This window comes from Athalia rosae, chromosome 7 (genome assembly GCF_917208135.1).
Source record: "Athalia rosae chromosome 7, iyAthRosa1.1, whole genome shotgun sequence".
In the NCBI taxonomy this organism is placed as follows: Eukaryota; Metazoa; Arthropoda; class Insecta; order Hymenoptera; family Athaliidae; genus Athalia; species Athalia rosae.
In genome coordinates this window covers 850,099-864,441 of record NC_064032.1, presented here as the reverse complement: position 1 = coordinate 864,441, position 14,343 = coordinate 850,099, and the positions used below count along the sequence as shown (strand labels likewise).

At 39.3% G+C, this 14,343-nt stretch overlaps 2 protein-coding genes across 2 annotated transcripts; one reads left to right on the top strand and one right to left on the bottom strand.

Annotated features, from left to right (window-relative positions):
• Positions 1-17: 17 nt before the first annotated feature.
• LOC105693718 (phosphate carrier protein, mitochondrial-like) lies at positions 18-3,342 on the bottom strand. Its single transcript, XM_012413825.3, has 6 exons — positions 3,264-3,342; positions 2,996-3,172; positions 1,606-1,766; positions 1,293-1,529; positions 804-1,100; positions 18-712 (listed from the first exon to the last, which is right to left on the bottom strand). Exons 2-6 carry the CDS (start codon positions 3,141-3,143, stop codon positions 485-487), a joined length of 1,071 nt encoding a protein of 356 aa, XP_012269248.2. The 5' UTR covers positions 3,144-3,172; positions 3,264-3,342; the 3' UTR covers positions 18-484.
• A 239-nt stretch (positions 3,343-3,581) lies between these two features.
• Positions 3,582-14,186, top strand: LOC105693696 (maternal protein tudor-like). Its single transcript, XM_020856814.2, has 9 exons — positions 3,582-3,876; positions 4,000-5,687; positions 5,764-6,189; positions 6,277-6,842; positions 6,948-7,918; positions 8,028-8,448; positions 8,517-8,686; positions 8,766-8,908; positions 9,011-14,186. Exons 2-9 carry the CDS (start codon positions 4,090-4,092, stop codon positions 12,933-12,935), a joined length of 8,220 nt encoding a protein of 2,739 aa, XP_020712473.2. The 5' UTR covers positions 3,582-3,876; positions 4,000-4,089; the 3' UTR covers positions 12,936-14,186.
• The last annotated feature ends 157 nt before the right edge of the window (positions 14,187-14,343 follow it).

The following is a 14,343-nucleotide window of genomic DNA, read 5'->3' as shown; positions in this document are numbered from 1 at the left end:
TGAGTTACTATTTCATATTACTGCGTACCGTCGTTTATTTAACAAGAAATGGAACAAGTACGATGAACCCAGTAATTAATTTCTAGCGATCATCCTATTTACAGAGCAGCAATGATTGCATGACGATTTTTATTGTTTTCGTTTGGTTGGTTTTTTTTTTACTTTTGCTGTCATCGTAATAATTTAAATTATAACAATAGTCATGTAATTTTTCTACTACATTTTTGGCTACAAATACTGAGCAGTACAATGAATAGGTAGCCTGTACCGATCTGGTTTTATTTCGGTGTTATTATTAACAGTAATTAAAATCCACGTATGCATTTTTTTTGGGATAAACGAGGTTCAATTCGTGGGACGAGTATTGTTGAAAAATTACCAGATAGTCACAGTATTTAACCGTTATTGGTAATGATCGAAATTAATCTGTCTAGCTTTCTGTTCTAGGCGTAATTATTTTTATTCTTCATCAAATTATGAGCGATTAAGCAACTCCGTACTTCTTTTTGAGAGATTCTGGCATCTCTGGTGGTGGTGGACGTGGCATACGGAGCCATACCTTGACAGCGTCATAGATGAACCATTGAGCGGCTGTCAAAGTACCAATCATGATGATTCTTGGTGCCAATCCCTTCCATAATCCGGCGAATCCAAGTTTCCTAACTACATCACCAGCAGTTGCTCCCTTTTCTTGGTTTAGTTTGGACACAACCTGAAAATATAACCAGACATTGTTGGGATAAAAATTGCAGAATGACAGGATTGGCTGAATTCTGTTTGAACCGAATCGAAAAAGCACTCACCGAGTCAGCTGGATGAGAAACAACGGCACAGAATACACCAGCAATGTAACCAGCGGCGAACGTTACGACAAGCTGTTCACCCTTGGTGCAGTCGGCACGTGGCTTGGGTACGACATGTTTGTATATCAATTCGACAGTACGTTCAAAACAGGCAAATTTCATCATGGTGTACGGGATCTGGCGCAGCCACAGGGGTACCAAACCCTTGTAGAAACCTCCAAAGCCTTCATCTGCAAACATTTTTGGAAGCGCTTGGCGCAAGTTGTTTGCGTATCCAGGCATCGTTTGAATCCTAACCTGAAAAAGTGCAAAGATATTTGTAAGAAGTTCGGCAGCTAAGTTGATTCAATAACCACGACGATCGAGTCTGACTCACGCATTAAGAAGAGATCATTCGGGATTCAGGAGAGGTGGGAAAAAAATCTGGGAAATTCAACATAGCTTCTGGTTTTAATGGTGAGTAAAAGACTAACAAATATCAAGGATTACCTTGGCAGCTTCCATCGGAGCAAGACCAATGTCAGCAAAAAATTCAGCAGAGGCAGAAGAAACTAGGTAGAGAGTAGTCCTGAATTCATAGGAAAGTTCCTCTCCAATTAATTGTGAGTAATAAACCTTGAATACTTCATATAGACCGAACTTGAACATTCCCTGTGTCGAATAACCGAAGAAGGTTGGTGCCCAACCTTTACCAAGAGCCTTGACTCCACCCTCTTGAAGAGTCACCTGTCAATTTGAGGGAAATTTTCAATACGAGAAATTGAGAACTCCTGAATTCAACTTTGACATTGCTTTTTCATACCTTAAATCCGGTGAATACAGACTTGTATTTTGCAGGGTCAACTTGAATCCGGCACTTTACAAGATCAAGGGGGGTAACCATGGTGTGTGTAATACCACAGGACAAGATGCCTCCGAGCCCACATAGCATAAAGTATTTGTTGGAGCCAAACTCGCAGCTATCTGTGATGTTAAAAGTGGAAATTTTAATGGAGTTTGTTACTATTTAGATGAGATTTCTGTTTTATCTAATCAGTAAACGAACAACCAGATTTTGTTCAGTTCGAGAAAAACAACTCTCAGGTTATTCTTGAACTGAAAAAGATCGTGACACTGATTGCATAATAGACTTAGGAAATGTTTTGGACAAATTAAGTTCTTCTCAGTTATCATTTAATTTATTGTTCATAAAATCATATCGTAAATCCCACGTGGTCCTGGTGGCAATAATTAATCTCATGGATTAATTTATTATTAAGCTGCGAGGAAAGTTCTGAATATGCTTGATCACATGTACAGTTAGTGCTCAAGGAATGAGAGGAGAGTTGTAAAAAGTATTTCGAATATTTGACAGCGCTAACATTCCATTAGAAGCGGATGGCATTTGAAAAATTCTGAAGGCCATCAATCCTAATGTAATTAACAAAAGCAATTTTCTCGTTCATCCCTTTTAATCCAAATCACTGTTAACAAATCTCGAATCTGATTAGGAAGTTGTGACGCTTGCATAACAGAGGCCACACAGGGGCTTGCGTTGATTTGATTTTACGCAAATCAAAGAAATTATGGAAGAACGTATAATATTCTTTTAAATCTAGTTGCGATATGCAAACATTTCTGTTATAAGTAGAAAAAAAAACCTATTGATTTATTCGCGTATTTCTATCGAACGGAGAATCGCGTCGAGCGGTGGCAGCTAATGCGAGTTGAATTAAAATCCAAATTTAGAACGAGTTCAAGGATCGTCCTATTGACAAACAATGAATTGTGGGCCAACTTTGAAATAGATCCTTAAATTCGGTTCTATTCTGAAGTCAATTACAAAGAGACAAGTGTATTTTTATTCTTATCCAAGGCTGAACAAAAAGATTCGTAACAAAATGGCCGTCATTATGCAACCAGTTGTCCCCGATTGGCACGCTTCAGGGTCGCGAAGGACAGGTTTAAAATGAATGACTTTTTATGAAAAGAGAAGTAGAATTTAACGGAATAATTGACATTAAGTAATTCTACATTTTTTCAGAAACCAGGGAACTACTCGATCGATCAGCACACCAATCTAAGTTCAATGCTTCGATCTGTAAGCCCTGGAAGATCTTGGCCTGATCCCGTGACAGAAAATTTGCAAATACCGGCTGCAATTTTCACGCATCAAAAAAGCTCACTTGACTAGGTAATTAAATTGAACTCACCGCCTTCCACCGTGTTGGCAGCTGCGATATATCTGCCTTTGACAAGAGCTTGGGTTTGGCCGTCCCCGCTTTGTGCCTGGCAGTCAGCTGTGATAAAAGGAGAACCAAAAGGGTTCTTTTTTACGGTTTCCATCATCGAGGACCACATCTTGCCGTGAGGATACTATGGTATTGCCTCTAGAACACAGAATGCTATTGTTTAAACACTGCCTGATATATTAACTTCAGAAATATCTTCTAATTCAGTAAGGAAAGACCTGACACTCACCTCCCTACGGTGGAAAGAGAGTAAAAAGGGAACACTGAAATCGCCAACGTCTGCTGCAGTGAGACGAGCTTGACGCCCTCTAGAAATCAATTTTTTAAGCGTTATTCGTTCTGAAAATTATCGTTTGGGGTCTGGCGGGATTATAGAAGTATTCAAATTTTCACCCCTGATTGGACAAACGGGTATCGATTACGATGTCCTCTCGAGATGGTTCCAACATCCGGAAATCAAAGTTGGCATGGTTCAAAAAACGTTGAGTTATATTTCGATGGGTCTGAAAAGCTCTCCTAGAATACAGGGACTGGTTCATTAGGCAAAGAAAAAAATCACACGAATATTCACCCATGATTTTCGAAAAGAAATTTGGTGATAGTTCAGAAATAATCACTGAAAATAATTCGTGTTTACAGTAGCGAAGTTGGTCTATCGAACATGCGCCATGGGTTGATTTACATCCGCGTAAACGGAACACCGTTCATGCGAAGAAACGGCACTTGCAGAATAGCAATCATCTAAAAAAAAGTGTTGCGTAGCCTCTACTCCTTCCATATAGAGCTTATGATTCCTTTGACGAACTTCCCTGTGCGTGGAAGCTTTGAAGCATGCTGATGAGGTAATGTTATAGTTGCTTAATTAAAATCGGCGTTAAAAGATCAAGCCGTGCAATGTGAAGAAGATAATTTGAGATATGTGCGTAGTATAACGGGAGGTAATAGTTGTCTTTGTACCCTCAAAGTTTTCATCGTCCTTACCGAGCTGCATAAACGGCGAGGGAAAAAAGGTCGTCACAGGTATTCAGTAACGTTCAACTTAAGTCGAAAAAACGATGACAGCAATGGCGCCTAATTCGGAGCTGATGCTCTTCGTAACCCATGTTGAAACAGACGGGCCCCTACTTAAAATATGGGGTCAAATAGACCGAACTGCAGCCACGTGCGTCGAAAAAACGATTCTCCCATTAACTGAGAAATTCACTCAAGGACTTGGTGCACCTAATCCTGATTGTAAACTTCCACTAAACTTGATATGTTGTGCACGTTTCCAAAACGAAGGGTACTTTCGCGCTAAAGTCTGTGGCGTCCAACCCAACGGGCAAGTTCTCCTGCACTTCATCGATTATGGGAACTACGAAGTCGTACCTCTGTCAGCCATAAGGCTGCTTGATAATATTCCCAGCGCATTATCGCTTATATCATTACCAGCGATAGCCATAGATTTCACCCTGGCTGGCATATTGCCTGTGAATGGAAGATGGGATGCTGAGACTGTAGAATCGATAAAACAGAGTCTTCGCTACGCAGATTCTAAAGGACTGTTTCATTCTGCAGTTGGTCCTTACAGATTCTTGAAGCTTTGCTATAATAACCAAGATTTTAGTGAGCTTCTTGTTAGTAGGAATATAGCGACTCGTGCCAGTGTCCAAGATATGTTGCTCACCGTTAGACAGCTGCAGCCGCAAGAGCTGCGTTCACCACAGTTTAAGCGTAATGTTTGCCCTCCACCACCACCTGGCAATTATCTACCAAGACCTATGTCTAATGTGTATACAGATTCACCTATGCGATCTAATAACACATACGAAGACTGGAGAAGTGCGCAGCATAGGCAACAGCCTGTTCATGTTCAAGAAGCTTTAGTATTCAAGTCTAGAGTTTTAGATGTTGGATCTATACACGAAGTAATGGTGTCCTTCATAGAAGATGGCCCATATAAATTTTCGATACAAGTGAAAAGCATGTCGGGCATTCTCTCTAAGCTCATGACCGATATCAATAGGCATCCCACAACCCCGTTGCAGGAGCCTCCTTTGCCTGGGTCGGTTTGCTTAGGACGATATTCTCATGAGAAAGTTTTGTGCCGGGCGGTAGTTATGGCTGTTATGGAACAAAAATGTAAAGTGTGGTACGTTGATTTTGGGCATACTGAAGCCTTGCCTTATTCGGATATATTTCAACTTCCGCCTCAGTACATTATTCCCAGAGTCCTTTCCATAAGATTCACATTGAGTGGAATAAAAGACATGGTTATCGATCAAAAAACCAAAGATTACTTCAAGAAATTAGTAGATAAAAAACTCCTGGTACTTCAGGTCCGACCACCTGAAGGTCCTCCTTTGGTGCAATATGGGGATTTGTACGATAATGGCACAAATATTAGGGATATCCTAGAAAAAACCTGCGCTATGACAGCAACGGTATTTTATCAAGAACCACCGAAACTACAACGGGGAATGAAAAATGTGGTTCACGTGTCCTTTGTAGAATCTTGTACAAAGTTCTTCGTTCAACTTGATAGTGGGGTAAAATCCCTCAATTCCATCATGGCTTGCTTGGCAGAATATGCTCAAAATGCTCCTCCACTTGACGAAAAACACCTGCAAATTGGATGGCCTTGTTGTGCATCATATATCGAAGATAAACAATGGTTTGTACATCAATCCACAACGATAAACGGTCAGCTTGATTTGCAATCATAATCATTCAATTCTTCCTTTGTCTAGGTACCGTGCCCAAATTTTGAGCGTCAGTGGGGAGCAAGTGACTGTGCTTTACGTAGACTACGGTAACAAGGAAACGGTGACCGTTTCAGCTCTTCGCAAAATACATGAAGATTTGGTTAAAAATTTGAGATGTCAGGCAATATCCTGTGCCCTCAATGGTTTCCAATCCTCCGAATCCAACCAAGAAGTTGCTAATCAGTTCGAATCACTTGTCCTTGAGCGACAACTCACCATGGAAGTCGTAGATGTAGTTCCTAATGGTCCCATTATCAATTTATTGGATCATACAGTCTCTCCACCGATGAATATTGCAGCTCAACTTTCTGTATCGATTACCCCATCGAGGAATATAAAGCCATCTAATACACGGAGAGATACCGAACAGGTATTGAATTTGTCACAAGATGCCGAAACAAAATATCCAAGGTAATTTTAATACTCCGCATTATAGCTCTCATTGTTCTTAAAAGTATAGGATTTATAAGTATAAATATTGCTCGTCCTATGTTATAGTGAGGACCGCAATGGTAAGTGGGAAAAGAAATCAAATAATTGGGGCCAAGATTCTATGCCTGGCGATATGGGTATGAGGAACAGAAGACCACCGCACGAACACACGAACGGTGATAGGAGGGAACAATTCCATGATAAAACAAGAACCAAGACTGCAAAGGATGTTGAAAATGAGCAAAGACAACGAGATAATAATCGTCCTGAGGGGGACGATCGTTTGCATCATAAAGAGACTCGAAATAATTATTTCAATAGAAATGACTCAGCAACTGGCAACAGATACGAACGAAACGACGACGGTGCCAACAGGAAAGGAGGCAAAGGTGGAAGATTTGGATCTGGAGGTAACTCTAGAGAAGAAAATCGCTCAGACAGAAGCATGAATAAAGACGACAGCTGGAGCGACAAGGATTCGGACACATCTTCCAGAGGCAGTGGTCGTCGTGGAAGCAAAAGGCCTCGAGGAGCAAAGGGACAGGGAGACAGGGGTGGACGCAGAGGTGACGACAGAAAATCTAATTCAGGAAAATGGAGTGATGGAGATAACGACAGATCGAGCTCTAAGAGTGAGTATTTCGAGAAGAGAATTATAATTGTGAAGAATAATTCTAGCAACTTTTGTACAGTATTCGAAATTTTACATAGTTATTAACAGACCCTACTTTAAACAGGTAGCACATCAGGATTCAGACCAAGGGATAAAAATTTGTCCAGTTCATCATGGAAGAACGCAAAACCCCAAGCCAATAAATCTGGCTCCTGGAACTCCATGTCACCGAAGTCGCCTGTCAAAGAAAAGCCAAAAACTCAAAAGCTTACGATACCTTCTCCTAATATAACAGTTGGTGCTGTTAAAACTGTTGAATTGACATACATGGAAAGCCCGACAAATTTTTACGTTCAGTTATGCCCTGACAACATAGAGCTTGATGCCATTATGGAAAAAATTGCCGGAATATACAACGAAGGAGGTGATATAGTTAAAACTTCAGATATACAACCTGAACTGTGTTGTATAGCTCAATACTCTTGCGACTCTACATGGTACAGAGCAATCGTCAAGGCAAACAACGGAGGCACCGCTACGGTCAAATTCATAGATTACGGTAACTCAGAGGTAGTCGCGTATGACAAAATTAAAGAACTTCAGCCGGTGTTTGCCAAATTATCGGCGCAAGCTGTACACTGTAAACTTTTTGGCGCATCGAAGTCGGTTTGGACGGATGGAGAAATAGACAGTTTCTCCCAATCTGCTGAAGGAATCCCTCTTGAAGCTGAATTTATTACGCAAGATAATGAAGTTTATGAAGTTCTGTTAAAACCTATCAATAACGACGCTTCAGATTCTAATTGTGTGAACAAACAATATTGTGGTGACTTAGACTTGATTCAAGCTAAGAAGGAGGTTAAAGATAGACGCAAGAATGGCGGCAGAAGAACACCTCAGTACATCTCAGCTCAAGAAAAATGGAGAGACGAATCTTTTACTCCAGGATATGAAGTAGACGTTGTTGTCACCTGGTTTGTGAATCCGAATAATTTTTACTGCCAATTACTCAGCAGGCAATCCGAATTCAGAAACATGATGAATGAGATTCAGGAGTCTTACGTCGTACAACGCCCCGTCAAAAATGCTCTCCAGGTATTTACGTTTATCGGTATTTCAATTTATCCATTTTGTTAAATGTTTTTTTTTTTTCTTATTCTTTTGTTAGTGATTTCAGATCGGTAACATGGATATGAAATTTCAGGTCAATGCGCCAGTTATCGCATTTTTCTCTGACGATGGGGCATTGTACCGAGCTGAAATAAAAGAATTGAACAAACTACGCGGTCATATAGTGCAATACGTTGATTTTGGAAACCGTGCCATGGTTGATCCATCCAAAATATATCCTGTAGAAAAGAAATTCGCGGTTTTACCCAAGCAAGCGATGCACTGTACGTTAAAAAACGTCTCACCAACTAGTGGATCGGACTGGTCCAGAGCAAACAAACAACAAGTCGATCGGTACTTTGATGCGGATAAATACAAATGTACATTCCATGGGAAGAAAGACGGCAAATACCTGATTTCATTGAGTAACAATGGAAAAGATGTTGGTGACTCTATGATCGCTGCAGGTCTGGCTGTTAATTCTGAAGCAAAAATTGCCACGGTCGTTAATAGAGGTGAAGTATACTTATTATATAACAGCGAACGAAATCGACACAAGACTTACCAAACTCATTACTTACAGTCACCACTCCTGAAGCAAAACCATCCGATCATATTTCGAATAAGCAAGATCTAACTTACTGGGCCGGTCATACCATTCGCACAAATGTTTCCAACGTCCAAGGAGCTGCTAAGTTTTACATTCAACTACCTGCGTCCATCGAGTCTCCGAAACCAGTAGACAATCTTCACGTGAGTGCCACTTCCTCGTCGAGTTTTGCACAAGTTCTCGTTCCTCGGTGGATAAGCATCAGATTTTTGTTCGTTACAGAATTCTATGTTGGAAATTCCACATCATTTGGTTGAATGCTATCTCTTTGACACATCTCCAACTCCGAACGTGGATGACATATTGAAAAATTCTGCGGAAGGCAAATGCCTGATTGTTCGCATTAAAAATGTAGAAAACAACAGGTAATTAACTACAAACTTCATGTCTCGATCTCTTAAATACTTATGTTGATTAATTCTTGTTGCTGATGGTCTTTTTTTTTCTTCTTTTTTTAATTCCTATAGACTTGTAGTGCAACTCTATGACGTATCCGGCAAAAGGTTACTTCATTCGGATACTAGTGACTGCATTTCTCCTGTTTTCCCCTTGCCAATTTCGGCAACTACGGACAAGGTTTGGGTGACTCAGATCGAGGATACAAAAAATATATGGTTGCAGCGATCGTCCGATTCAGAAATAATCGCAAATTTTCTGGCCGTATTATTCAAATATTATTCGACATCTGGAACCCAACAAGAACCTGAGGTAGGTAAGCTCTGCGCGGCCCAATCCCAAGACCAGAATTGGTATAGAGCAACAATTGAAAACGTAACGGACACCGGAGTAACGGTAAGATTTATTGACTATGGAAATACTGAGGAAGTATCGCTTGAGTCGATAAAAGTGTTGGAGCAACAGTTTTACGTACCTCATCAACTGGCTATCAAGGTATCCTTGGGACTGACTCTGAAAGGGACGGAAGAAGAGCAGGATGAATTATTGCACAACCATCTAAATGATAAAGAATTTACGGCGTCTTTTGTTAAAGTCGGTGACGAGTGGATAGCCCGCCTTACTTTAAATGATAAAACACTAAATGAAATATTCAAAGAACTTGGAGTTGTGGAAGCTAAAAAAACAGAACCGGAACAACAGGAAATACCGGAAATGATCGTTGGCAACAGGTACGAGGTATTTTTATCGCACGCTGATTCGCCGGCTCAATTTTGGCTACAAAGAAACGAAGAGATAGACGCTCTGGAAATTATGCAAGCTGATCTTCAAATCGTTGCACCAAATTTCTCACCGATAACTGGGGTACCCGAGGAAGGATCTCTCTGCGCTGCTCTTTATTCCGTTGATAACCTCTGGTACAGAGCTGAAGTCCTCGATGCCGATGAAGATATTACAACGGTTAGATTCATAGATTACGGCAACACAGATGTCGTCGATACAACTTCAAGCAATATCAAAGAGCTTCCAGAAAACTGGCAATTGATTAAGAAATATGCCCTTAAATCGAGACTGGATCTTATTCCCATTGGATCTGAAGATTGGAGTACAGCGAGCTGTGAAATGTTTGAGAATATGGCTACGCCTACAAATTCTATAACTGCTCTGATCATCGCTGACAGTGTTCCTAGGCGAGTTGAATTATTCGTCGAACAAAACAGCATTGGAGAAACACTTGTAAAAGAGGGACACGCGATAATGGTTCACAACGTGGAAGATCTGAATGAAGAAATAATTGACGTTGTTCTAGATCCTCGATCTGCATTTGTCAGCCATTTAAATTCTCCGGGTGAATTTTGGGTCCAGGAAGAAAAATCCGTATCTGATCTAGAAACTATGAGCGACAGGTTCATGGTTGCCGAGATGTATCCCAAGCTTGAGGAAATCGAAGTTGGAACTTTATGCGTTGCTAGGTTCCCAGATGACTATCAATGGTACAGAGCTCGCATAAATTCCCATGGTCCAGCTGGAACGCAAGTTCTGTACATCGATTATGGTAATTCTGCTGTATCAACAGAGATAAGAACAATCCCCAAAGACCTGGCATTGATCCCACCTTTGTCCAGGAAATGTTGCCTTCAACTACCTGCAGGGGCAAGGGAATGGTCTCAAAATGCATGCGATAAATTTGCAGAATTAGCCGCAGACGGTGCTACAATATTTTTATTGGATGTGATATCAGAGGGAGAAACATCCGTTGTCAACCTCACATTAGATGGAGTTAATGTGGCCGATGAACTAATTCGTCTCTGCGACTTTTTACCGGTAATAGATGAACGACTACCACCTCTCGGAGAAGAAAATTCTCCAAACATTGTAGTCAGCCACGTAAATTCCTTGACCGAATTTTGGACTCAAGCGGAAAGCAGTATAACTGAACTAGAAACCATGGCAAGTCGATTAGTTGACGCAGAAAGCTTACTGCCGCTCAATAATTTTGAGGAGGGAACGATCTGTGCTGCTAAATTCCCTGAAGACGGGCAATGGTATAGAGCAAAAATATTATCCCACGGCGATTCAGGCACTAATGTTTTATACTTTGATTATGGTAATTCTGCTGTCACGAATCAACTAAGAATATTGCCAGAAGATGTTGCTAAAATTCCAAGCCTAGCTACGCAGTGTAGTTTGCAGCTTCCTGAGAATGTTGAAGATTGGTCCGAAGAAGCATCTGAAAAATTTATCGAATTAGTAGCCGACGGAGCAACCATGTTCCAATTCGAAATACTCAATACTGATGTTTCCACACTGATTTCATTGCAACTGGATGGTAAAGATGTTGTAGATATACTCAAACCTTTGTGCAAGAAAAAAGTTGTGGCAGAAGGCTGTGACATAGAGTTTATTGAAACTACTAAGACTGCAGAAAGTGATAAACCTACCGAAGATCGACAAATATTGATAGTCAATGATCCGGCAGAAAAACCTACTGAAGATACAATTAAGAGCGCTGCCTGTGATACAGCCGTTGTTCTCGAGGCTGAGAAAGGTAAAATTAGTTCTGAGGTGGCGAAAATTGAAACTGGGAATGTCGAAATACGCGCCACCGATAATCTCGACGAAACAGAAAATATTCAAACTGATAATGTAGAGGCTGAAAAAGCTCAAATTAATGATGACAACACCCAAGTGAAACAAGTTATGACTAATATTCAAGAAGCAGCTGAATCTGAAAGTATCTCTACTGCATTCGAGTCTGATATCTGTGAAAACAAACAAGCTGAACCTGAATATCTAGAAATTGAGAGTGTTCAGTCCAACGAAACGCACAATGAATCTGAGATTACGCCATCACAAACTGAAAGTTCAGACATCAGCGGTGCCGAACTAGTCGAAGAGACATATGGTGTAACTAATAAAGTAGAGTCGGTTAACGACATTGAAGTAGCTACAGATAGTTTTGAGTTCTTGGCTACAAAAAATTCACACTTACCTGAACAAATTTCGAGCACCAATTTAAGCGCTCATGTCCCTCAAGTAGCTCCGGTTGAAATTCAGTTAGACTTGCAAATTCCTGTAGCAGAAACTGATGTAACAATTAGTGCTGAAAGTCCAAAAATTATGGAAGAACAATATTCTGATGTCCAAAGTCATGTAGCTGATGCTGTAATGTTAGACGAACCTGTAAAGGTGACAAATGGTGTCAATGTTACTCAAATCTCTGATGAACCTGCTGAAATAAGTGCCATCAGCGTTACAGTATTAACGAACGATCTTGAAAATTCTTCTGAACCGAGTACAACAGAATCTATGACGGAAACTACAATGGTGAAAGAACTGACTGTTGACGAGATTGTGGAAAACATGGTGAAGGTAGAGATTGCTAGCCCCGTTAAAGAGGCATTAGCTGAGGATAAAATTTTTGAGGATGGGACGCAAAAGGCATGTGCTCCTAATGATACACTGGAAGAAGAAATTTTACCCAAGGATGCATCGGGGGATACTGATACCGGTGTTCATCAGAAAACACCAAAAATAGATAAAATAGTTCCAGGAAGTATTTGTAGAGGATCAATAGACGAAGATATTCCTATAAGTGTTCTTGTACGGCGCCGATCAAGTTGTACAGATGAACAAATTGTCCCTGGAGCCATTAACAAGGGTAATGATTTAACCCAATCTGAATCCGAAGACTTATTAGATCAAGAATCTGAAGCTGTTACCAAAATTCAAAAAAGTGTCGTACCAGAAGTTGTGGAAATCACTCCCGTTACTCCTGGTAAAATGAAACAAGAAGAAAAAATTGTACCGGGAAGTGTATCAAGAGGTGAGTCACCAAGCATAGAACTCAATCATCCTGCCACTCCAAAAACGCCCCATTCTGAAAAATTAGTAGCTGGGGTTGTCAACCTCTCCGAAACTCTGACAGACTATGACGAGCCAGATGAAATACTTACCGTTGAAGTTGAAAACAACATTCCTGAGAACAGGTCGTAGATCATAGGTCATAACATTTGTTACATAAAATCTATAATTACTACATTAAAAATACTAATAGTTATAAGTACGAAATGAAAGAAATGTCTATATGTGGATAACGCTTAGCGCACGAGTTTGATGTTATGGGAAAAGTGGGATATGAAAAATAACTTAGCTCTACTGGATATACATTTACCTTTTATTCGATACTTTCAATTTTTCTGTCGTACTATACAATTAATAACAATCATAAATACCTTTCTATGAATAATTCGCCCATTCAGGTAGCTACAGCTTCTGCAACGGTTACCAAAGATTTCTCCTTGCTAATCTATTACTATTTTACTTTTATTTTTCTCCAATCATCTATGTAGAAGCTAAAAATATTCTTACACAGAAATAGCTGTTAAGCAAATATCTAAAAATTATATTTTTTTGGAATTTCCATAATTATTTTATGCAAGAAGGACATACCGGTGTTCATTGTGATTCCTTAATAAAATAAAGTTCAGTCAAAGAATTAAAGTAGCAGTAATTAAAAAAAAGAACAAAAAAATACAACAAAGTTGGGATTGTGATCATTATCAATTGTACAAACAAAAAGGAAGGAAAGAAAACCAAAAAATAAGGAGGAAAACGAGCCGAGTTAAAAAAAAAATTGTTAACTTTGAGATGTTTGTATTTAAAACTATGAATAAGCTTACATCCAATTATTTTCATTTTTATTTTCGAATTAGAATATTCTCAGTTATTTTCTAGTATGATATGATATGATATATGATATTTGAAGAAAAATTTTTATATGCCATTATTAGTATTACGTACTTTATATTTTGTATCTTAAGAATAGCTACTAATCTGTTGGCTTAAAAAAAAACTTTTAAATTGTGAATTAAAAGTTTGTTTTTTTCCTAGAACGTTGTTACACGCCGTGTATTACGATCCTTAAATAACTTAGCTACCTTTTTCTTTCAATTTAAGATTTTTCATTTAAAACTTTCTACCTTCTAAAAATTTATTAGTGCAGACGCGAGTTCATTTAAGAGTGTTGTGCCAAAAAAATATGTACATACATTCATGTATTTTGTCATTGGTCAGCAACCCTTCAAGCTTGGACGTCATTTATAGGAGAGAAAAGAAATAGATAATAAACTGAATTCTACGTACCCTGTATTCTGACAGCATTTGTGCAATGGTAGTGAAATCTTGGAATTCGCACAAGTCATTCGTAATTATATATCCATAGCTACAACAGTATTGACACAATAAGTATACTCAAGAACCTTATATTTATATTCATGTGATATTAAAAAGTTCCTCACTATAGCCATGACTGAAGTGTCAATATTGTTGTACGTTATATCGTTAGTGTTTTAATTTTGGATACTCTTCAAATTAGTACAAAATTCTTCATAACTTTATTCTC

What these genes read in the sequence shown, in the direction of transcription:
- LOC105693718 (XM_012413825.3), bottom strand. Translation starts at nt 3,143, where the DNA reads ATGTGGTCCTCGATGATGGAAACCGTAAAAAAGAACCCTTTTGGTTCT. An exon ending in CTGTATTCACCGGATTTAAG is followed by an intron (nt 1,530 to 1,605) that starts GTATGAAAAAGC and finishes TCAAATTGACAG; the next exon opens with GTGACTCTTCAAGAGGGTGG. An exon ending in TTTCTCATCCAGCTGACTCG is followed by an intron (nt 713 to 803) that starts GTGAGTGCTTTT and finishes TTATATTTTCAG; the next exon opens with GTTGTGTCCAAACTAAACCA.
- LOC105693696 (XM_020856814.2), top strand. Translation starts at nt 4,090, where the DNA reads ATGACAGCAATGGCGCCTAATTCGGAGCTGATGCTCTTCGTAACCCAT. An exon ending in TGCCACGGTCGTTAATAGAG is followed by an intron (nt 8,449 to 8,516) that starts GTGAAGTATACT and finishes CATTACTTACAG; the next exon opens with TCACCACTCCTGAAGCAAAA. An exon ending in AACCAGTAGACAATCTTCAC is followed by an intron (nt 8,687 to 8,765) that starts GTGAGTGCCACT and finishes TGTTCGTTACAG; the next exon opens with AATTCTATGTTGGAAATTCC.